Source organism: Podarcis liolepis, assembly GCF_965112155.1.
Source record: "Podarcis liolepis genome assembly, chromosome: 4".
Classification (NCBI taxonomy): domain Eukaryota; kingdom Metazoa; phylum Chordata; class Lepidosauria; order Squamata; family Lacertidae; genus Podarcis; species Podarcis liolepis.
Window position 1 is genome coordinate 104,728,579 of NC_139558.1, and position 24,697 is coordinate 104,753,275.

The 24,697-nt window shown below is 46.4% G+C and overlaps 3 protein-coding genes across 3 annotated transcripts in view; 1 reads left to right on the forward strand and 2 right to left on the reverse strand.

The window, feature by feature from the left end:
* Window positions 1-23,646, reverse strand: part of LOC310705112 (uncharacterized protein) — a 79,542-nt gene extending 55,896 nt beyond the window's left edge. The window contains exons 1-2 of the mRNA XM_083499558.1: window positions 23,611-23,646; window positions 22,248-23,216 (exon numbers count right to left, since the gene is read on the reverse strand). Coding sequence (XP_083355684.1) covers window positions 22,248-22,649 — 402 coding nt within the window. The 5' untranslated portion in view covers window positions 22,650-23,216; window positions 23,611-23,646. The remainder of the gene's footprint in view (window positions 1-22,247; window positions 23,217-23,610) is intronic.
* Window positions 1,654-2,619, forward strand: LOC310705293 (olfactory receptor 52P1-like; the record flags this gene model as incomplete). The annotated part of the gene is made up of 1 exon (XM_083499922.1): window positions 1,654-2,619. The coding sequence occupies one exon, from the start codon at window positions 1,654-1,656 to the stop codon at window positions 2,617-2,619; it is 966 nt and encodes a 321-aa protein (XP_083356048.1).
* On the reverse strand, window positions 7,841-8,788 carry LOC310705797 (olfactory receptor 51G2-like; the record flags this gene model as incomplete). Its single annotated transcript, XM_083500618.1, has 1 exon — window positions 7,841-8,788. The coding sequence occupies one exon, from the start codon at window positions 8,786-8,788 to the stop codon at window positions 7,841-7,843; it is 948 nt and encodes a 315-aa protein (XP_083356744.1).
* Window positions 23,647-24,697: the final 1,051 nt, after the last annotated feature.

The following is a 24,697-nucleotide window of genomic DNA, read 5'->3' on the forward strand; positions in this document are numbered from 1 at the left end:
AACTTCCTTAATTTGAACTTAGCTGAAACAGAGCTGCCCTTTGAAGTTCTCTGAGTTTTGCATCCCAGCTCCATGGCCAAGGAATATGTATAGTGATTCTTCTAACTGTTTTTAATATTGACTTTTAAATTAACTTAACCTTCCCTATGAAGAGTGGGTAATAAACTGAAATAACAGCAGCAGCAACAACACACATATGACTGAAAATAATATACAGAAATGCATTGTAATAAGAAAAAGGGTTTTCCAAAAATGTGCATATTGGACAACATTTTGTATAAATGTTAGGAGAAACATGCACTAAAATCCTGCTGAATATTCTTTTTCTTTTTATTTTTTTTATTCAGTTTTACATTTAACATTCACGCTCATTCATAAACCATAATAATAGAAATGTAGGATTCCCTGAATCCTTGGACTTCTCTCCAACCCTCCACGGATTCCATTGTCAATCTTTTCCCACCTGCATCATATAATGCTTTCCATTCCATTCCTTAAAATTCTGTTCATACCATAGTTCTTGTTACATTACAATTGTTGTCATAATCCTACCAAAAATCCTGACGAATATTCATAAGGAATTCTTTACTATTATTTTTTAAAAATGCAAACAAAGTGGGAAGCAGCAGTGATTCGGAATCTCAGTTGTTGAAACTTCAGGGAGGGAGGGGACTCTTGTGCTTGGATCCTGCTTGTGGATTTCTCATAATGGGCATCTGGTTGGTCACTGTGAGACCAGGATGATGCCCCATTGGCCTGATCCAGCAGGCTCTTCTCATGTTTTTTACGTGCAAATGTGAAGAACTGAAGTGAAGACTGGAAAAATGAGAACCTGAGCCAATCCGAAATGGACAGATTTGTCCCTCCATATCTGGGGCTGGACCTTGCACAGTCCACATGTTCCCCCAGTATGTATTTCTTCTCTCATTGCTGGAGTTCCATGCATAGCGCCAGGACAGCTGAAGCAAAAGCTCTCTGTGCAGAGTCACAGAGGATGCTAGTGCAGGGAGCATTGTCACACACACACACCCCATATCTGATGATCAAGCGTCTGGAAATCAAACCTTCTAAGGGACGGTGGAGGGAGTTGGGCATGGAGAAGGGGAGACTGAGAGCTGATAGGATAGTCACCTTCAAATGTCAGAAGATGGAGCAAGCTTGTTTCCTTCTGCTCCAAAGGGGAGGATCTGAACCAACAGATTCAAATTGCAGGAAAGGAGGTTCCGACTAAACGTTAAGAAGAACTTTCTGAGGGTAAGAGCTGTGTGACAGTGGAAAAGACTCCCTCAGAAGGGAGATTGGAAGGCCACCTGTCAGGAATTCTCCAGCCGGGATTCCTGCTTTGATGGAGATTGAAACAGATGGCCCTTGGGCTCTCGTTCAACTCTACGGTTCTGTTATTCTATGACCTCAGAAGCTGGAGGTTTTTAAACAGATATTGAATGGCCATCTGCTGGGGTTATTTAACTGGGATTCCTGTATTTCAGGGGGTTGGACTAGATGACTCTGGGGATCCCTTCCAACTCTGCAATTCTACGATCTTCTCATGTCACCTTTGTGTGCGTCTGTTTTTCTCCTCTGCTTTTCAGGAGTCCTGTGAGTGAAGCTAAGCAGCCGTGGTGAATCATCTGCCTCTGATGAAGCTGGTTCCTCATGGCCATGGCCAACCTGACCCGCTCCTGGCCTCCCACATTCTTTCTGCAAGGCATCCCAGGGCTGGAAGCCTACCACATGTGGCTCTCTGTGCCAGTGTCCTGCATCTACGTGGTGATCATTGCCGGGAACTGCACCATCCTCCTGGTGGTGGCCACGGAGCCAGCTCTCCACAGGCCCATGTGCTACTTCCTCTGCATGCTGGCAGCTATTGACCTGGCAGCCTCCACCTCCGCCCTGCCCAAGATGCTCTGCATCTTCTGGTTCCAGGGCGGGGAGATCCAAGCCGTTGCCTGCCTGGCCCAGATGTTCTTCATCCATGCCTTGTGCATGATGGAGTCAGCGGTGCTGCTGGGGATGGCGCTGGACCGCTATGTGGCCATCTGCTTCCCACTCAGGTACAGCTCTTTCTTCTCCAGCTCACTGGTGGCCAAGATGGCTGTGGCCGGCATAGTCAGGGGAACGCTGCTGATGGCACCTTGCCCCTTCCTGATCCGGAGGTTGTCCTACTGCCGGACCAACGTCATTCGCCACACGTACTGTGAGCACATGGCAGTGGTCAAACTGGCCTGTGGGGACACCAGCATCAACCGCACCTATGGGCTGAGTGTGGCTCTGATTGTCATCGGAGGAGACCTTCTCTGCATTGGGCTCTCCTACTTCTTCATCGTCCGTGCGGTGCTCCGTCTCTCTTCCCGCGAGGCGAGGCACAAGGCTTTTGGCACCTGTGGCTCCCACCTCTGCGTCATCTTGATCTCCTACAGCCCTGCCCTCTTCTCCTTCTTCACCCACCGCTTTGGCCACTCCGTGGCCCCCCATATCCACATCCTGCTGGCCAACCTCTACCTCCTCTTCCCTCCCATGCTGAACCCCATTGTGTATGGAGTGAGGACCAAGGAGATCCGGGAACGGGTCACCAGGGTTTTCCTCCCAGGCAGGGTCATGGTGAAACTCAGGCTGAGTTGAGACTGAATCCCTTCCCCCCTAAACGCCAACCCTACCTGGCTCGAAGGGCCCTGGCAAACTCCATTTGTAGCTGGTTGGATTGGACGATGTCATCTACCTTTCCTATACCTCGAATCAGGTGCCATGCCCCAAATAAGTTCTTCTGCAGCTCGGAATGCAAGGAAGGGGATTATTGATGGTTGCTAGCCATGATTGCTATGCACTGCCTTGGTTAGATGCAGTGATGCTTCTGAATCCCTGTTGCCTGGAAACCCGAGGAGGTGAGAGGGCTGCTCTTGTGCCCAGGGGACCTGCTTGTGGGTTTCCCATAATGGTCACCTGGTCATCCACTGTGAGAACAGGATGCCGGACTATAGGGGCCCTGGCCTGACCCAAAAGTGGTCTCCTTGCCCTCTTAGCTCAGTCCCAGTCTGCATCTGCATTGGAATTGATTTCAATATGCCTTTACTGTTTGCTGCCCTGGGCTCCTTAGGGAGGAAATGTGGAATATAAATTAAATCAGTAAATGTGTCAGAAGGGGGCTCTTTGTGCATGCAAATGTCTGAGCGTGTAGGTCCTTTACACAATGGTGGATTCTGGCTCCAGTAAAAACTCCCCACACTGGCAAACCCATGCGTGCATATGTCAGGATCCATCCAGAGCCCCTTCTGATGGATGACAAACACAAAATGGTGAGGAGGAGGAAGAAATTAGCCGGAATGGTCCCACAAGCCCATCACGTGTTCTCTGAGTGTAAGGTGTGTGTGTCATCCGAACCCTGCAATGGCTTCACTGCAATAAGTGAGAGCTCCAGTTGAAGGAGGAGCTTTCACAGCTGAGAATTTGTGTGCCTGTGACTACATGGAACTGGCTGAAATGACTGGCAGAATCCGAGACCAGGGAGAAGAGTCAGTGAAAGAAGACTGGAAGAAATTTAAAGACTATTTAAAGAAATATTGTAAAATTAATGAATGTTAGAAGGATGTTGGATAGAAACTAAGTGATTTCCGGCTGTAATGCTTTAGGAGACATGAAAAAAAGATTCACAAATGGGTAAAAGTTTAATGGTAAGGATTTGCTGAACTAACAAACTGAATTGGAATACAGGGAGGGGAGGTGTGAGGAGGTCTGAGGAAATAAGTGTACGGAAGTTATGTTATTGAAAATTAATGTGTGTTTTAAATTGTTTTTTATTTTGTATGTTTATTTTTCATTTTTTGCTATATTTTAAAAACTTTCAATAAATATCTTTCTTTCTTTTTTTAAAAAAGAGAATTTGTGTGCCTGTTCCTCTGAACCAGCTGGCTTTGACTGCTTGGCCTGCTGAATGCCAGGCAGTGGCACGAGTGTTGTGGAATGCCCTCCCGGCTGAAGAACGAGAGGCCTCCATCTGTATCTGAGAGCCAGTGTGGTGTAGTGGTTAAGAGCTGTAGACTCATAAGCTGGTGAACCGGGTTCACATCTCCGCTCCTCCACCTGCAGCTGCTGGGTGACCTTGGGCTAGTCATACTTCTCTGAAGTCTCTCAGCCCCACTCACCTCACAGAGTGTTTGTTGTGGGGGAGGAAGGGAAAGGAGATTGTTAGCCACTTTGAGACTCCTTAGGGTAGTGATAAAGTGGGATATCAAATCAAACCTCTTCCTCCTCCTCCTCCTCCTCCTCCTCCTCCTCCTCCTCCTTTTCCTCCTCTTCTTCTTCTACTTCATCATCATCATCTTCTTCTATCAGCATTCCACCGGCTCTTGAAGACACACCTGTTCAGACAAGCATCCCTCCACCTCACCCCCAAACATGGACACCTGGACCTTATTCTTTCAGTTGTTACTTTTACTGTGTTAATTGTTGTGCTTTTTAATGGACTTGTTTATCTGTGAATTTTAATTACCGTATTTTTTGCACCATAACACTCACTTTTTTCCTCCTAGAAAGTAAGGGGAAATGTCTGTGCGTGTTATGGAGGAAATGCCTACAGGTGGCATACCTACGGATTTTCCTTCTCTAAAAACTACGTGCGTGTTATGGTCGGGTGCGTGTTATAGAGTGAAAAATACGGTATATATGGATTTTATACATGTAGACCCCTTAGACACCATTGTAGCACGTGAGTAATATATACACTGATAAATGAAGAACACTAATAATGGAGAGGTGTTACAAACGCAATTGCAGAGTCCTTTACTGGGCGATATGTGGCTTAAAGGCTCTCTAAGCTTCAGTTGCTCAAAATCCAGGCAAAGGAAAATTCGGAGCTTCTGGGGCCCAGAGTGTTAAGCTGGGTGGGAAAGGGGGGCAGTCCAGTTTTCTTGCTCTTCATTGTATCTCCATTATGGAGCAGATGGTTATGGTTACACCGAACTGTCACACAGGCAATACCCCAAATAAAGGAGGATTCATGCAAAAAGGTGAATCTGTCCATTTTTTAGGAGTTTCTGCTGTTTCCTGACAGTCAGAGGCTCAGAACTGTCAGCATCCTCCTGAGTAGAGTGTAAGGAATAAATGCTGACTCTCCATTGGCTTAACAGAAATAAGATATATAGTTTAGTAGATTTAATAGAATGCACCCATAGTAGCTATATTCTGAACCTCAAATTGTATAGAAAGGGTGAGACTCTCCCCTTTCCTGTCAATCTGCTTGTAAAAGAAGGTTTCCTTTCTGCAGCCTGTCAGCTGAACCATAAAAGGTTGAGGAAGTTCCAGGCTATCCAGACTAGCAGTGCAGGAGAGCAGGTTGGCAGGCAGCCAGTCGTTTGAAGTAGATAGGAGCTAGTCCCTTTTTAAATTCATTCCTTTTTTTTGCTAAAATACCTGTAAGCTATGTATTGCTTTAAAAACCTTTGTTATAAAATTTGCTAATTAAGAAGCTTGTACAAGTGGTACCTCAGGTTACAGACGCTTCAGGTTACAGACTCCGCTAACCCAGAAATGGTATCTCGGGTTAAGAACTTTGCTTCAGGATGAGAACAGAAATCGTGCTCCGGTGGCGCAGCAGCAGCAGGAGGCCACGTTAGCTAAAGTGGTACCTCAGGTTAAGAACAGTTTCAGGTTAAGAACAGACCTCCAGAACGAATTAAGTTCTTAACCTGAGGTACCACTGTATACAAAATAACCCGCAACAGAATATTCTAAGCTTGCTGAAGAAAATCACCACTTTAGAACATGGTCTAGTCTGTCTTTGTTTGAAAATGAGCAGATCGCTTCTCAGCCTTTTGGCTAAGATCAAGTGTAGTATCTGTCCTTATCAGTTTAATATCTGACTTTCAATAGTGCTTTATAGAATAGATTAGAATATATTTACAGCTAAGCTTTTCCACCTGGCCTAGGGGGCGGGGCCCAGACTCACCTGCCCCACTGAAGAGGCTCCTGGTGAGACTGCAGGGACATCGCTATGCCTGGCAACAAACCCTAATTGCTGGGTTCCTTTGCCCCACCTTTTTGTGCCTGACAAACAGCCATGTCATGCTTATGATAATATTATATTCTCTTGCTAACTATGCTGTTTTAAATGTACATTTTATATTTGACTTAGTGATGTTTTCTTTTAAATGTTTAAGGTTTTTTTTGTTAACTTTGTTTGTGTTAAATTTGTATTCTGTAGCTGACCTCCTTTGTAATGTTTTATTATGAAATCTTTAAGATAATGTTTTTGTTTCCTCTTAATTATGTTGCGTTGACTGTATACTTTACATTTGACTTTCTTCAGAAATGTTTGATTCTGGATTGTTTTGTTGATGTTTAATATGCTGTAAACCGCTTTCAGATTCTTCTTAAAAATATAAAGCGGTATATAAATGAAATGAATACTAATAATAATAATAAATATTTTAAAGTTAATTTTCACCTCTATAATGCATACCACCTCATTTTCTACGCCTTATTGGGCTGTAGAACTGCACTGAAAAATTTGGAGAAGCATGATTTTTCAATGAAGGCTTGTGTTAAGTGTTGCATATTGTTCTGGAAAGTGTGGATTGCATGGTTGTGCTTCTCAAAGCGAATTGAATGAAATATCTCCCCCATCCTGACCGGACATACCACCCTCCCTGACCTCTTTTTGAACTATTTGTAGTTGGCAGCCCTGCTCTCACAGAGGCATCCTACAATGGCAAAAACATTGGATGTGACCCACAGCATTTTAATCTTCTCCTCCTTCAGTCAATAAGAGCTTAGAGCCTTCTGGGAAAGGACCATGTGCAGAATATTATCCCCAGTGGGTGAGGCACTTAGTCCAAGTCCCAGCTGGTTGCACAAGGAAACTCTCTCTCTCTCTCTCTCTCTCTCTCTCTCTCTCTCTCCCTCTCTCTCTCACACACACCCATTATGCGTTGCCAGATATCCATTTCTGTCCTCAGTGCATGGAAGTCAAAACGATGGGGACCCACAGCTCTTTATTTTACAAATGTATCCTAAAACCTCCTATCCTTCTAGGTGTCTTCCTCTGCCCACCTTCCAGCTTGTCAACTTCTTAAATAGTGGTGCCCAAAATCGGACAGAATATTTCAGGTGTGTTCTGACCAAGGCAGACTAGAGCAGGAATATTACTTCCCTTGATCTGGACACTAGACTTCTGTTGATGCAGCTGAGAATAGCATTTGCCTTTTTGTTGTTGCTGCATCACAGTTGACTCTTCTTGAGCTTGTGGTCCACCAAGACCCCTAGGTCCTCTTCACATGTACTGCTAGTAAGCCAGGTGTCCCCCATCTTATATCTGTGCATCTGGTTCTTCTTGCCTAAGTGCAGAACCTTACACTCGTCCCTTATGAAATACATATTGGTAGTTTGGGCTCAGTTCTCCAATCTCTTAAGGTTGTCTTGAGTTCTGATTCTGTCTTCTGTGGCATTAGCTACCCCTCCCAGTTTGGTGTCAACTGCAAATTTGATGAGCATCCCCTCAGTTCCTTCATCCATGTTGTTTATAAAGATATTGAACAACAACAGGCCAAGGAGAGAACCCTGCGGCACCCCACTTGTCACTTTTCCCCAGGATGATGGGGAACCATGAAGGAGTACTAATTGGGTTCAGTCAGTCAGCTACAAATCTACCTAACAGTTGCCTCATTCAACCCACATTTTACTAGCTTCCTTGTGAGAAACTAAACAGTTTCCTTGGAGGAAATGAAACAAAGGAAAATAGGAGATCATTGGGGGCACACTATGGAATTAAACTCTGAATAAAGCATTATTTCCATATGGGAAGACTGAACCTTTGAGTGGAATGAGTGGGGCCTTCCTTACATTGACTTCCTCAGAGGTTCTTCATTGAGATCATTCTGAGGATCCTGCTGTAGATCTGCTTTGTTTTGATGCTGTAGATGATGGGGTTCATCAGGGGTGGGAGGAGGATGTAGACATTGCCCATGATGACATGGAGTAGGGCAGGGGCATGCTGTCCAAACCGGTGTACAATGGAGAGCCCAAGCACTGGGACGTAGAAGACCAGGACAGCACAGATGTGGGAGACACAGGTGCCCAGGGCCTTGTGGTGGCCCTGGTTATCAGAGGCCATGCCCAGGACAGTCCTCAGGATGAGGCCATAGGAGATGAGGATGAAGAGCAGGTCCGAACCCATGGTGAGGAGGATGAGGATGAGGGCATAGAAGCTGCTGAAGGTTGTGTCGGCGCATGCCATGCGGAGCAAGTCCTGGTGCAGGCAGTATGAATGGGAAAGGGTTGCATCTGGGCAGAAGGGGAACTTCAGGAAGAAAGGTAAGGGCGGCATGAGGAGAACAGTGCTCCTTAGCAGGAGGACCAGCCCAATTCTGACCACTCTGCTGGAGTTCAGCAGCGCTGTGTACCTCAGAGGAGAGCAGATGGCCAGGAATCGGTCCAGGGCCATGGCAAAGAGCACAGCTGACTCCATGAAGGAGCAGGAGTGGATGAAGAAGATCTGCGCTATGCAGCAGGGCTTCCTGATCTTCTTCAGCTGGAACCAGAGGACGCCCAGCACTGTGGGTGCCGTGGCGAGGCAGAGACCCAGGTCAGTGGTAGCCAGCATGGCCAGGAAGTAGTACATGGGCTGATGCAGACTGGGCTCCGTCCTAATGATGTAGAGGATGGTGCAGTTTCCTAGGATGGCCACCAGGTAGGCAAAAAAGATGGGGATCCCGATCCAGCCATGAACCGCCTCCAGCCCAGGGAAGCCCCTCAGGGCAAATTCTGTGGTCGTGAGGTTGGCAGGAGTGGACATTGCCATGAGGAACTTCAAGGAATGGCTGCCACTTCGGAGTAGAACACTCCCTGTGCGGCTCACAATAAATCTTATCATCAGCCTGTTTCCACTTCAAAGGGAATTAACAAGCTGCTAGAAGTTCCTTGTCTCCTATTAATGGGACAATGGAAAAGGATTTTCCATGTCCTAATGGCTGCCAAAAGGTTGATATTAAGGAACTGGAAAAATAAAGATACGAAACCCTTCAATCAATGGGCTGATGATATGACATCACTGGCAACTGATGAACGGGCTGCTTAGAGGCGCAGGCTCTGTATGGATAAATGTGATAACATCTGGAATGAGTTTATACAAAATGCAGTAGGCTATTAGCATTTACATAAGCACTAGGACAACCACACTATACCAATTTATGCAACAATGTATGGGAATATCGTACAGTGGTACCTCGATTTTGGAATGTCTGCATTGATAAACATTTAGGTTTTCGAATGCCGTAAACCCAGAAGTAAATGCTTTGGTTTTCAAACATGCCTCCGAAGTTGAACATGCTACACAGCTTCCGTATTGAGTTTTCCGTATTGAAGTTTCTGTATTTGCTTGTTGTTGTTGTTTTTAGTTGTATATTTTCATTTTTATATGTATCTTTGTTGCTGTTTTTCTCCCTCTTACTTTTCCTCCCCCCCCGTATCACTTTATTTCTTTTTACTGAAATCACCTTAATAAAATATAAATATTATAAAAATAAATAATTAGAATATAATAAAAGAATAACAAAAGAATGGCTACCACTTCCTCTGCGAAGAGGACAGAGGTAAGTACCATCATCTGAATCCACTGTGGGGACATTCCACTGCCAGAGTTTAAGATTTTGCAGTTTATGTATCTTAACTGAAAATGAGAAGAAGAAGAAGAAGAAGAAGAAGAAGAAGAAGAAGAAGAAGAAGAAGAAGAAGAAGAAGAAGAAGAAGAGTAGTAGTAGTAGTAGTAGTAGTAGTAGTAGTAGTAGTAGTTTGGATTTGATATCCCACTTTATCACTACCCGAAGGAGTCTCAAAGCGGCTAACATTCTCCTTTCCCTTCCTCCCCCACAACAAACACTCTGTGTGGTGAGTGGGGCTGAGAGACTTCAGAGAAGTATGACTAGCCCAAGGTCACCCAGCAGCTGCATGTGGAGGAGCGGGGAAGCGAACCTGGTTCACCTGATTACGAGTCCACCGCTCTTAACCACTACACCACGCTGGCTCTCACTGAGGGGCTGCCAACCTTCCTCCTTTTACTTGCCAACCACATCTACCCACTAAGCTCTTTGCCAAGTCACCTTCTCCAACACCTGGCCCACCCCTCCTCCCTTTACATATCATTCCCACCCTGCTTTACCCCTCTCCTATCCTGTCTCTCCTTCCCTTGCAAGTTGCCCCAAGGCCCTTTCCCTCCTCTCACAGCTCCCCCCACCCCCACCTCCTCTTAAAGGAGGGGGGGCACTTGGGAGAGTGTTTTTTCTGAAGCGCTTGCCCTCCTCTGTTAAAAGCTTAATGTACTGGGTTAGGCACTTATGCCAAACCACTCTGAAGAAACTCTCCCCCCCCCACACATATCAGTTGAACTGTGATGCCGTCATGTTTGCATGACAACAGCCTTGCATTTTTATGTATATTGGAGGAAGATATTTATACCACACCTGAGCCAGCAGCTAACAATATGATGAAAACTATGATGAAAATCAATCCCTTAACAAGCACATAAAAGGAGAGAAGAGCAGAAATAACAAGAACTTTGCTTAAAAGTCACATGACCTTACAGGAAAGGTCCTGTTCTCCTTGTCCACCTTGCTTTCTTTCTCCACAAGGAACAGAATATCACACAGGTCCTAGAGATATTCAACTGGTCCCAGTCTATTTAAGCTTTTCTGTGTCAAAATTCGTGCCTGGCATTTGTCCGGAAACAAACTGATAACTGGTGCAGTAGATCTTTACATTGAAGTGCCATTCCATCTGTACACTGTTCCTTCCACTACAGCTTGTGTTCATTATTTTTTGGGGTGTGGGGCTGGTGCAAACTCTGCAGCTAAAGGGGCTGGCTCTCTGCACACTCCATAGACATGTTTTGTTGTACCTACCTTGTTTCCAAGGATGCTGCCCTCTCCACTCCAGACTGGGGATGGAAGAAACCCTTGTTTCTAGGTGAACCCTGGAAAAGCTACACTCTAAGCAGGCAGCACAAACATGCATTGACGATCTTCAACAGATATGGTGCATCAAATGATAGAGAATCTACATGGTCCATGAAAACGCATCAGGTGACGGGACGCGGACACCAGGAAGTATCTATGCAGAACTCTGTGGGATTTTATTTCGCATGTGCCCTAGCATCAGAAATATCAGGTCAATGGTGACCACGGTTCAGATCCAGAAGACTGGTTGTCAGAAGGCGCCATTCACCTGTGGGCTGTTCTCTCTTACTCTCTTTTGGGGGGGGGGGTTGTGTAACAGTGTGGTGATTCTGCCCATCAAAAGCAGAAGGTCCATCCCCCATTCCTTTTCCTCCTTGGTTCCAGTCAATTGAGGAGAGAGAGAGCTGTCTTAAGGGTTGCCTAAGCTGTAGCCTTCTGTTCCCTGTGATGTCTGGCGTGATGTAATCTTGGGAACTTCAGGAAATAGGTGAGGTGAGGACAGTCACAAGGGAGAGGCAGCTGCTGATTTGTTCTCTGCGCCACTAAGCCCTCTTCCCAAGGGTGTCTGTAGGAGTTTAATTCTTAAGAGACTTTACTCAGGTACCACAATCTGGTCCTACAAAACTTCCCCACCACTGTATATATTTTGCTTCTGCTTCTAATAATGAATGATTAATAATGTTGTTCTGCAATAATGTTTTATTCCTCTTGGAGTGACCTTCCAGGCTTTCTTCTTTGTGTTTTGAAAAGATCGGGTCATAATCCAACGGATTTCTGTCTGGGACACTGTTGCTCTTGAACACACCTTCTGCCTCCCACTATGGGGTTTGATTTCACACCTTGTGGAGGAGTGGGGAGTATGTGACCATATGCTCAGGGGATTGTGGAGGAAGGAAGGAGCCAGGGTCCTCCTTCTCTTTAGGAGTAATACGCCATTGGAATGGAAAGAATCAGACAAACAGTTGACTTCTTGTGAGTTTTTGAAGGTTTAGGAAGTCTAAGGGAATGGTCAGGTTTATTGTCCTGGCCTTAGTTGGAGGCTGCAAGGGGGACTTCAGATTTTCAAGGTGTTGCAACTCCCCCCCCCCCCCCGGTTTTAACAAGTATATTGAGAACAAAAGTACTGAGATGCTTCCTATGTTTTTTTATGACAGAGGAGCTTAGCAACAACATCTATGCATTTATTGCAAAGTAGTACTCCGAATCGTCCCAGGGATTTCAATGCAACATGCTCCTTTGTAAATGTGCAGGGGATTGCACTCTCCATCTTGCAAGGACTGCAGGTGTGGCTTTAGAAACGAGCCAGGCCAGGCTGTGCAAGGTTTGCCTGTGTCAAATCGCAAGGAAGCTGAGGCCAAAGAAGAAGCTGTGGCCAAAGAAGTGGCCGCTGTGCCTCAGCGTATGGGATTGTAGCATCGCAGGGGAGCTCACGCTCTGCACTCTGAAAGACGAAAAGCTTTGTTCCCTAACATCTCCTCTTACAAGTATCTCTGGCAAAAGGGGTGGGAAACCTATCACTGGCCGAGGCCACACCATCTGAATAAGCCTGGCAAAAGTATGCAAAATGAGGTGGGGGTATTCATAGAATGCTCCAACTACCGCACAATTGCACTCATTTCACACGCTAGCAAGGTTATGCTTAAAATTCTACAAGGCAGGCTTAAGCAGTATGTGGAACGAGAACTACCAGAAGTGCAAGCTGGATTTAGAAGGGGCAGAGGAACCAGAGACCAAATTGCAAATATGCGCTGGATTATGGAGAAAGCTAGAGAGTTCCAGAAAGACACCTACTTCTGCTTCATTGACACGCAAAACCCTTTGACTGTGTCGACCACAGCAAATTATGGCAAGTTCTTAAAGAAATGGGAGTGCCTGATCACCTCATCTGTCTCCTGAGAAATCTCTATGTGGGACAAGAAGCTACAGTTAGAACTGGATATGGAACAACTGATTGGTTCAAAATTGGGAAAGGAGTACGGCAAGGCTGTATATTGTCTCCCTGCTTATTTAACTTATATGCAGAATTCATCATGCGAAAGGCTGGGCTGGATGAATCCCAAGCCGGAATTGAGATTGCCGGAAGAAATATCAACAACCTCAGATATGCAGATGGCACAACCTTGATGGCAGAAAGTGAGGAGGAATTAAAGAACCTTTTAATGAGGGTGAAAGAGGAGAGCGCAAAATATGGTCTGAAGCTCAACATCAAAAAAACGAAGATCATGGCCACTGGTCCCATCACCTCCTGGCAAATAGAAGGGGAAGAAATGGAGGCACAGAGAGAGTTTACCTTCTTGGGCTCCATGATCACTGCAGATGGTGACAGCAGCCACGAAATTAAAAGACGCCTGCTCCTTGGGAGAAAAGCAATGATAAACCTAGAAAGCATCTTAAAAAGCAGAGACATCACCTTGCCAACAAAGGTCCGTATAGTTAAAGCCATGGTTTTCCCAGTAGTGATGTATGGAAGTGAGAGCTGGACCATAAAGAAGGCTGATCGCCGAAGAATTGATGCTTTGGAATTCTGGTGCTGGGGGAGACTCTTGAGAGTCCCATGGACTGCAAGAAGATCAAACCTCTCCATTCTTAAGGAAATCAGCCCTGAGTGCTCACTGGAAGGACAGATCGTGAAGCTGAGGCTCCAAGACTTTGGCCACCTCATGAGAAGAGAAGACTCCCTGGAAAAGCCCCTGATGTCGGGAAAGATGGAGAGCACAAGGAGAAGGGGACGACAGAGGATGAGGTGGTGGGACAGCGTTCTTGAAGCTACCACTGCGGGAGGCAGTGGAAGAAAGAAGTGCCTGGCGTGCTCTGGTCCATGGGGTCATGAAGAGTCGGACACGACTAAATGACTAAACAACATCAACAACATTCATAGAAAGCCAAAGAGAAACCACCAGGGTCATGCCAAGCTCAACTTATTCACTAGGGATGTTGAGTGCAGTGCAAAGTGGGAAGGAAATGTGTGTATTTTCCAAAGCTACCCCATTGCTTCAGACTCAGATACTGAGTCTACTGCTGTTGCTCAAAGTGAGGTGAGTTCCACTGATACAGTGAAGGATGTGCGCCTGATGCACAGATCTGAGACAGCTACCACCAGGTATGCTCGTGAGTTTGCTAACACAGCTGTTGCAGATTTAGCTGTGGCTACTAGCTCGACACAGGTCTTGGAACCCAAAGTCTTGAAAGGGCACAGGGTTTGTCCTCAAAGGATAGAAAACCACGCCGAAAGGCTGTAAGGGTGGACACAGTTTCCTCAGAGAGGAACGAGGCTAGGGTTTGAGTCCTGATGAAGCAAGGTGTGAAACTTCTTGATAGTCAGGAGAGCTATGATGCCAAGACTAGTCAGAAGTGCAAGATGGTAAGGCCCAAGGCCAGGCCAATTGCAGGTAGTTCCAAGGGTGGAACGGGTGATACAGGGGTATACTGTGTGTATGACATCTGTATGGTTGTTGCAGTTACACTGATGATTACAGCACGGTACACGAATCAGGGGAGAATGTTAGGATTCTCGCTCCGTGCTTGCAGTCATGGGATTGTTTTATGTCATGTATGTTTTCATTCCACATAGTGGGAAGTGACAGAGACAGGATGTTGGTATTACAATGTTCCATGATGTGGGACTATTGTCCTTTGTTCTTTCTCTCTTTGCTGTCTGGTGAGAAAGAGGAAGGCGCTGAGTCAGAATGCTCCGAGTGTTTTATATGTAAATAAATAGTTTAGCCAAAAAGCTGTGCTACTGAGTTTGTTAAGCAGTGTGATGGCCTGGGATTCGGATTCGGAGGCTGAACCTGAAGAATCCCAGCCTGCACAGGAGTCCCCACCTCCAGGACCAGCTGAGCCGGGGTTGGGGCATGAGCCTGAACGGTCCTTATCCGTGCCGGATCCTCAGGAGCAGGCATCAGCTGAGTCTGCTCTGGCTCCGGAGGTGATGGAGGACCCATTGCCTGCAGGTGCTCCACTCTCAGCCCCGTCAGAGGAAGCTGGGGTTGCCTCTGGGTCCGGTAACCCTCCAGCCTCTCCTGAGCTGCAGAGGCTCAGGGCAGAGAGGCAGAGGGAACTAAGTTCTCGCAGGAGGAGTGCAGGCCAGGAGAGGTGAGTCACCTGTGGACTGGGGCCGCCCTATGCCTTGGGGCAGATAAAAGCCAGCCAGCCCCAGTCCCAAGCCTTAGTTCCTGACCTCACCTGACTCCCTGCCTTGGACCCCGCTTCAGCTTTGATGGACAGCCTCCATACTGCACCCTCGACCTTGGACTAGACTCGGACCTCGCCACACGGTAACCCCCCTGGGACCAGCACCAGCAAACTGGTAACACTCTGCTGTTTCTAAGCGTGCTAATACCTTTTGGTATCAGTCGCTGTGATGTTCGGCTGGAGAAAGCTTTTGAAGCTCCCGAACAACTGACCAGGAGGGAGAGAACATGTCAGTTGGGCATGTGTCTCTATCGGAGTCCTACTTGCGTGTAGGATGATCCTGACACCCCTGACAGTTAAGTCCAGTTGCGAATGACTCTGGAGTTGCAGCACTCATCTCGCTTTATTGGCCGAGGGAGCCAGCGTACAGCTTCCAGGTCATGTGGCCAGCATGACTAAGCCACTTCTGGTGAAACCAGAGCAGCGCACAGAAACACTGTTTACCTTCCTGCTGCAGCGGTACCTATTTATCTACTTGCACTTTGACGTGCTTTCGAACTGCTAGGATGGCAGGAGCAGGGACCGAGCAACAGGAGCTCAATCCATCGCAGGGATTTGAAACGCCAACCTACCGATTGGCAAGCCCTCTAGGCTCAGTGGTTTAGACCACAGCGCCACCCATGTCCCCATAAAACAGTAGTGGGTGGTAATTCAACTAAATTATGCTAGTGGAAAGATTAGCACTCGTGCAAGGCACTCACCCTCCTTCCTCCTGATGCACCATGTCCCAGCCAACCTCTGTTCCATTCTGATGCACCATGTGCCAGCTGGGGAGTTGTGTTGCAAAATGGAGGGAAGTGCACATTTTGAAGGCTTTGGGTACGTTTGCCTTCCAATGACCAGCTATACTTCCTGGCCCATCCTCCAAACTTAGCTGGGGGGTTGTGCTCCACCCCCATGTCATTCCCTGCAGGATCCAATGAGATGACATTAGGGGAATCCCTGCTCCCCTCCCCCCAGGAGATGGGACAGGTTAGGGGAAACCCTACCTTTTTGGCCAAGGGCCTGACTCCCCTCCCAAATTCGTCCCTGCAAACTCAGCTACATTTATTTATTTTATTTTTAATAGTTTGATAATAGTTTTCAGTTTAAATATTTAATGCTGTATTGTTTTAACGTTCAATTGGGAGCCGCCCAGAGTGGCTGGGGAAACCTAGCCAGATGGGTGAGATATAAATAATAAATTATTATCATCATCATTAGATTGGCAAAGAAAAAATGATTGATATGCATTGTATGTGCAATATAACGTTGTGCCACTGGATGCTGCAGTGGAGTCCCGGTTTTCTCTACCTGTTTTCAGTGTTTGAATTTACAACACCTTTAACTGAAGCGCTTCTTTGATGTATCCAGACTCTAGATCCAGCCAGTTCAGAAACCATACTTCTGTGACCCCATGACTGACGGTGGTCGTCAGAGGGTGGTGGGGGTGGGTGGCAGAAAATGTTGACCCTGTGGGCGACAGCTGGGAGAAAAGTTTTCCATTTTGGGAAAGGGATGAAAAGGAAAGAAGACCAAAGGGAGAACAATATCATGGTTCTCAAATGATGGATAACATAGGTTACTACAGGTGAAACAAAATAAAAAAAAATATTCCCCAAGACAACAGTGGGAGAGACACTGAGCGGAGACCTTCGGAATAACAAAATATATATATATTTAATTGGGGGGGAAATAGTCTAACAAAACAAAAAAAAATGGGTGCACAAAAGAAACCACCCAAACTAAAAGGGAGACCACCTAAGGAGATGCCAATATAGCAGAGGTCCTGGTGGAATTAGGAAAAGATTTACAAAATAACACCAAAAAGATGGGCAAATTGACAACAGAAATCAAAACACAATCCAGGAAAAGTAATGGTATGGAAAAACCAGTCCAAGCTTTAGAGGACAGTTAAGAGAAAGAGAGAAAGAGAGAAAGAGAGAAAGAGAGAAAGGAAAGGAAAGGAAAGGAAAGGAAAGGAAAGGAAAGGAAAGGAAAGGAAAGGAAAGGAAAGGAAAGGAAAGGAAGGAAGGAAGGAAGGAAGGAAGGAAGGAAGAAAGGAAGGAAAGGGAATAGAGAATAGAGAATAGAGAATAGAGATCAAGATAGAATGAAAACAGAGCTCGCCACAGTAAGAGAAACACAGGAGGATATAATCAATAATATTGCACTTCTGGAATTAAAACAAAATGACACAATACTACGTTTGAGAGGCATTCCAGAGCATCGGAATAAACAAACTGGGGTTAAAAGGAAACATGGAAAGAGAGGATAGGAAGTCAAGGAATGCTTTCTGATTTTTTTGTTAATTATTTTAATTCCGGGGAAGGAAAGATTTTTCTTTGTTGTATCATTTTTAGCTGGTTTTTTCCTACTACACAGGGTAGGACACAAACCAATGGCATCAAATTTTTTATTTTAAAAAAACAAGACTGACTAAACATGCGGAAGAACTTTTTGACAGCAAGAGCTGTTAGTGGATTGGACTCCCTTGGGAGTGCTGGAATTTCCATCCTTTGAGGTTTTCAAGTGAAGTTGGATGGTCATCTGTCATGAATACTTTACTTGCTATTCCTGCATCACATGGGGTTGAATAGATTGCACCAGGGTTCACTTCCAGCTCCACAATTCTACAATTCCGTGATGCTCCCCTGTATGAATTCTTTGATGGGAAGTGAGAGAGGAGTTATGAGTGAAGCGCTTCCCACATTCAAAGCATTTATATGGTTTCTCCCCTCTATGAATTCTTTCATGGGAAGTGAGTTTGTAGATATGAGCGAAGCTCTTTCCACATTCCACACACTGATATGGTTTTTCCCCTGTATGAATTGTTTGATGGGAAGTGAGATTACAGCTCTTCCTGAAGCTCTTCCCACATTCAAAGCAATTATATGGTTTCTCCCCTGTATGAATTTTTTGATGCCTAGTGCGATCGGAGCTCTTCCTGAAGCTCTTTCCACATTCCACGCACTGATAGGGTTTCTCCCCTGTATGAATTCTTTGATGGGGCGTGAGATGGGAGCTATATGTGAAGCTCTTTCCACATTCCACGCACTAATATAGTTTCTCCCCCGTATGAATTCTTTGATGCTTAGTGAGATTGGAGCTGCTACTGAAGCTCTTTCCACATTCCACACACTGATATGGTTTCTCCCCCGTATGAATTCTTTGATGCTTAGTAAGTTCGGAGCTGCTACTGAAGCTCTTTCCACATTCCACACACTGATATGGTTTCTCCCCCGTATGAATTCTTTGATGCCTAGTGAGATCGGAGCTCTCCCTGAAGCTCTTCCCACATTCCATGCACTGATAGGGTTTCTCCCCTGTATGAATTCTTTGATGCCTAGTGAGATCGGAGCTCTCCCTGAAGCTCTTTCCACATTCCATGCACTGATAGGTTTTCTCCCCTGTATGAATTCTTTGATGGGAAGTGAGACTGTGGCTCTGACTGAAGCTCTTTCCACATTCCACACACTGATAGGGTTTCTCCCCCGTATGAATTCTTTGATGCTTAGTAAGTTCGGAGCTGCTACTGAAGCTCTTCCCACATTCCATGCACTGATAGGGTTTCTCCCCTGTATGAATTCTTTGATGCCTAGTGCGATCGGAGCTCTTCCTGAAGCTCTTTCCACATTCCACGCACTGATAGGGTTTCTCCCCTGTATGAATTCTTTGATGGGGCGTGAGATGGGAGCTATATGTGAAGCTCTTTCCACATTCCACGCACTGATATGGTTTCTCCCCCGTATGAATTCTTTGATGCTTAGTGAGATTGGAGCTGCTACTGAAGCTCTTTCCACATTCCATGCACTGATAGGGTTTCTCCCCTGTATGAATTCTTTGATGGGAAGTGAGACTGTGGCTCTGACTGAAGCTCTTTCCACATTCCACACACTGATAGGGTTTCTCCCCTGTATGAATTCTTTGATGTTTAGTGAGATCGGAGCTGCTACTGACTCTCTTTCCACATACAATGCATCGATAGGGTTTCTTTCCAATGAGATTTCGTTGATGGGAAGTGGAATGGGAGCTCTGACTGTAGCTCTTTCCACATTCCAATTTTTTACGCGCCTTTTCCACTCTGCAGATTGTGTTGTGTTCTTCTTTGTTCTTGCTTTCCAATTCATCACAATCTGCAATGGGGAGAAAAAGGGATTAGAGCCTCAGGAACAAATGGAGCCCCCAGTTAGGGAATAATGCTCACTAAATTTGTTGTAGAGAAGGCAGTTGGCTGTGTGTTTATTACCTTTGTTATTTGTAATAAACCAGTGTATTTATTATTGGATTCTAATCAATTGTTGAATGTTGCTTTGTTTGAAGTCAGTTACTCATTTAAATTTTTTTGTACTTTTTACATTAGATTATATTGTTGTTATTATTACTGTTTCATTTTTATATCATAGCACCTCAGGTTACGTAACCCTCTGGTTACGTAAACTTCAGCTTATGAAAGCGGCAAATCCATGCGCATGCGCAGAACAGTGATCCTCGGGTTACAAAAACTTCGGGATCTGGCCGGACCTCCGGAATGGATCCTATTTGCAACCAGAGGTACCACTGTATATGTGTTGGAAGCTTCCCAGATTGGCTGGAGCAACCCAGCCAGATGGTCAGCGTATAAATAAAAAATATTATTATTACTATTATTATCACTGCTAGTACTACCTGAGATTCAATCAGCCTGGCTCCTCTCTGGGGCAGATGTTGTTTGGCCCAGTCATGGCATCCCCTCCATCTCCAATGTAATTTGTCTCTTTGGTCCACCCAAGACTGATAGCAGCAAAAACAAAAACAGAAAACCTGACAGAAGCTACTTATCTATTCTAACAATTCTGAAGCTGACATTTAAGATGCCTGGGCAGTTCAGACCAGTCCAACTGTGGTAGAAGGAGACAGAACTGGAGGAAGATTGTTCACAGAAAAACCTGTAATTTACTATTTCTTATGGGGGTGTTAGGTGTTAGGATATTTCCGTTCCACCTTAAAAGGGAGCAGGCTTTGGGAGTCACAGAGTCTGCGCATGTCCTATTCACAGGATGTTTTTGTTCTGATATTCCTTTCGATTTCGCCAGTTGGTCAGAGATGCTGACACAGAACGGTCATGTTTTCTTTTGTTCTGTTCTATGCTAAATAAAGTCTGTAAATTATGCTCTTCTGCGGTGCAAGCTTTCGGCTGTGTTTCTGCTGATAAACATTGTGCACAAGCCTGGAATGTGGCTAGGAATTTCCAAAGGCTTTGTGCCGCTAACTGCTGGATCTGCCTGTCTACGGGAGATCGATGGACGTCCAGAACTCCGGCTGGGGCCATGATGGACAATATCTCCCTGGTAGTTTCCCAGGTGTTGTAGGGGGCGCTGTGGAAAATATATGAGGTTTGTCACATAGAGGTATTTCTTGAATTTCCTGGCAGATAGGACGATCCCACAGGGAGGCTTACCAAGAGAGGCCACGATCCCCCGATTCCCCTCCATGACGTCCTTATGCATCGCTCTCTGGTCAGGATCCAGCAACTCCCACTCCTCGTCCGTGAAACGAACAGCGACATCTTCAAAGCACACTGGACCCTAAAAGAAAAAGGGAAATGTCTTGGATTATCTAGCTGAGACTCCTGCAATACAGGGGGTGGGACCTGATGACCCCTGGGGTCCCTTTCAACTCTAGGATTCCATGAAAACTGCAACTACAGATGAATCCTACAGGCGACATTCAGAAGGCTGGTGTCACAGAGTTATCTGGGCAGGAAATCCCACAGTTCACAGCTGGAGTTTACTCTTTATCAGCAAGAACACGATATTCACAGACTTGGCTGTGTGGGTCTGTCAATTTGCATTGTCTATCAATTAATGGACTAGTTGTCTCGGTGGAAGTTTAGTGTGGTTCTGTCAAGTCTTCTGTCAAGGTCATGCTGACTATAAGAAGAGGCCAGAAGAAGCCAGGGTTTCACTTTCTCTTTCTATATTTCTATCTCTCTTCCTGATGGTGTTCTGTACATGGTATGTGTTAAGGTTAAGTGTTAAGGCTTAGACTTTTAATAAGTTTAGGTAAGTTTAGGTTAAGTCTGCTTCAACTGGATTTCTTATGGACAAGACCAATCCTGAATGCTTTGGATTTGTAACCATTATGATCACTTGCCTTCAATAGCAGTAAAGCTCTGCTGGATGAAATACAATTGCCTCTGGTCTATTTTTTGGGAATCCTGGAATATTTTTAGGTTTTTACTGTGCTAACTATACATTGGAATTCTGCTCCGGATCAGTATTGAGTCAGGGTCTTCCTTCATGAAATCAGCTCCTGAGAGTGAAGGCCCCTGGCTCCCCACAGCTTTCTAACTCCTCTCCTCTCTGGGGTTTCTGGCAAGCGATCCAACAGTGCGCCAGTGTGCAGCCTGCCTTTGCTCCTCCATTGTCAGACAACTCCTGGCTCTGAGAGACAAGCAGGGAGGGTGGCTTCTGGCAGAAGGAGAGGGAGCCCCCGGTGGCTCCTCCTTATCCTGACTCACCTCTGCCTCTCAACCTCCTTCCTCCCACTCGCCTTCTTCCTCTTCTGCCTCTGATTCTGCACTGCATTCTGCCACAGAGTCTCCCAGCTCACTAAGCCACGTTACCCCATCAGCTTCTGACACCTCCTCTTCCCAGACTTCTCCTCTTCTCCCTCTGACCGCCTCTCTTTCCTCCACCTCCACTCCCTGGGCTCTGAGCAATCTTCCCTTCCTGGTTCCCCGGCTGCTTCCTCCCACCATTCCTCTGTGCCCAACCAGTCCATGACATTGCTCCATCCCTTGGCTTCTGCCCCACAAAACAGCTTCCCCTGACCTGATCTGGTACCACAGCCGCTGTTTCACTTCTGCCCCCATGAAAAGATAAATATGGAGGTCTTGTTGGCTTCATTCTTTCATCTGCCTCACAGGAATCCAGGTCCATTTCTGCAAAATGATCCCTTTTCTGAAAGAACAACAAGGATTCAAAACAGTAAATGAATGGTGAGAAATATAAGAAAGAGAACGACAAAGACAGATACTTTAAGGGTGTTAGATCTCATTCAGAGAAAAAGGATGGGCCATCAGCAGACCAATTTTGGATGTTCTCCATCCTGTTTGGAGCCCCTTGGGAGTATCCAGAGGAAAGTCTCTCTCACCTGCTTTCTGTCCTCTGCCTGACTCAGGAGGAAACCTTCGGCCAGGGCCACCGCCTGCGAACTGGTCTCTGCTCCACAGTCCCTCACCCAGCTCTCCATCTCCGGTGGAAGGACAGCCAGGAACTGCTCCAAGATCACCAGGTCCAGCATCTCAGCTTTCGTGTGCCTTTCGGGCTTCAGCCACTGGTGGCAAAGGTGGTAGAGTCGGCTGCAAACCTCTCGGGGTCCTTTGGCCTCCTGGCAGCAGAACTGCCTCAACTGCCAGCACCGCCCCTCTGAGGGGAGGGTGTCCTCTTCACCCAGGATCTTCTGCACAGAGTTTTCCCAGAATCCTCCACTGCTCCCAGTTTGGATGGCATGGCCTCTTCCCGCTCTAGGACCAGCTGTGTCTCGCTCATCCATCTGTGCTCTCAGGAAGCCTCTGAGAGATTGGAAGTAAGCCTTTGTTCTTCTTCCAAGTTCTGTCTGTCTGAATGAGAAGCTCTAGCAAATCCTACAAAGCAAATACATTGTTCTGTTACAAAAGCTGTACAATATCAGGAGAAGAAAAAGGTTCCCTGAGCAAGCATGGATGAGTCTTGCTGGGAACCAGGGTAGGACTGCACCACAGCCCAGACTCTGAGCTATCTTTCAAAAAAGGAGGAGGAGGAGATGTAGGCCTCTAGAAGGCAGATTGTGGAAATGTGGAAGCAAGCGAAGAGATTAATGCGAGGGGACTCAGCCTGGTTGCTCCTTCCTTCCAGTCAATGCATGAAGTCAGAACTGATTGACAAGGGAGTCATTGGTGCCTCGTGAAAAATGATTAGGTGTGTTGAGTCCGAATCTCCTTTCTTGTAGCTTGAAGCCATTGGTTGGAATACTACCCCCAGGTGAGACGGTTCCCCTATCTCCTCTCTGTCTCCTCTCTTCTCCAACTCAACATACCCAGCTCCTCATAAAGCTTGGCTTGATCTGCTTGGCTGGCCTCCTCTGCCAATAAGGAGAAAGAAAGAAGGGAAACAAAGGAAGAGGTTTGGGAGCAACCATTCATGCGTGTTTCCTCTGTTGTGCAATGACGCTGACCCGTGTCACACACAGCAGAAGTCCTACTGATAGCCTTATTTAAAGAAGCTAGATTTCTATCTGCTAGATTTCCCAGGGGGCTCTGAGTAATTTTTTTTTCTGGAAGGGGGGCGGTATCCTCCTCCCCTCCCCCCCACAAAAGATCTAAAGGAAGGAGACAGTTCCTGCGACCTCGCCCCTCCCTGGCAGGACCCCCTGCTCCCAGGTGCTTCCCCCCCCCCCACATGAGCCACCCTCCCCTGCATCCCTGGGACCCCCACCTTCTCCCCACTGCATGGGGGGAGGGGAGGAAGAGACTCACCAGATCCCCTTGGAAGAGAGCAAGGCAGCATTTGCAATAGCTGAAAGCAACCCCGCCCCCCCCTTACAGGAAGGGGAGGGAGGGGGTTTTCCTCTGGAGGACCTGCCCCCCTTTACTACCTATCCTCTCTAGGAATGCAGCTCATTTCCCTTTAACCCTTGCAAAGCCGAGTCCACCTTCTTCAGTCCTCTCTGCCTTTTCTCTCCTGCCTTGCACAATCCCAGAGATGCTCATTTTGAGGGGACGCTCTTGGTTGGTCTGTGATCCGCTCCCTCCCTTGGCCAGAAACTGGAGGAAGAGGTTGCAGGGAAAAGGGGTTTGCAGGAAGCAAGGAACCTCATCCTAGAATGGGAGGGAGCCCTAAGGGTCATCTATTCCAACCCCCCTGCAAGGCAGGAATCTCACCCACAGCATCCAACCTCTGCTTAAAAACCTCCAAGGAAGGAGAGTCCGCCATCTCCCAAGGGATTCTGCTGCTCTTCCCCTCAGAAGGTTCTTCCTGCTCTTTAGGCAGCAGAAACTGCTTTCTGGTCCTCTGGGTCCCTTCTTCTGGGGGCTCCCCTCTAGGGCAGGAGAAAACAAGCTGGCTCCCTCTTCCATGGGTCAGCCACCTGCCACAAGACGAAGCAAGATGGAATCCCCGATCAAAAGAGAATCCAAACTTTTATTAGCTGCTTATCCCTCAGGCAGAGGGGCTGCTGAGTAGCTGAGCTCACATGTCTATATGAATTTCTTAAGTTTTCCCAGTGAGCCAGTACATAGATACATTTATCAGTGAATTCTTACATTTGGTATCATGCAGCAAAGGCCCTTTGAACAGATAGGAAGAAACTGTGATGAAGTGTTTTGTGAGGACAAGTCACAAAAGTCACAAAAGTGATGGTGCTGATTTTGGTAATGGGCTGCATGTGCATGATATCTGCTGCAGGGGCAACCCCCCCCAAAAAAACCCCTATACATAAATTCCTGCAACATTTTGCCTTCCATTGTCCGGCTATACCTCTTGGCTCATCCCCCAAACTTTGCTGGGGGGCTGTGTTCCCCCTCCCAAAGCAGGGACACACTCTTAGCACCTGAACCCTGTACC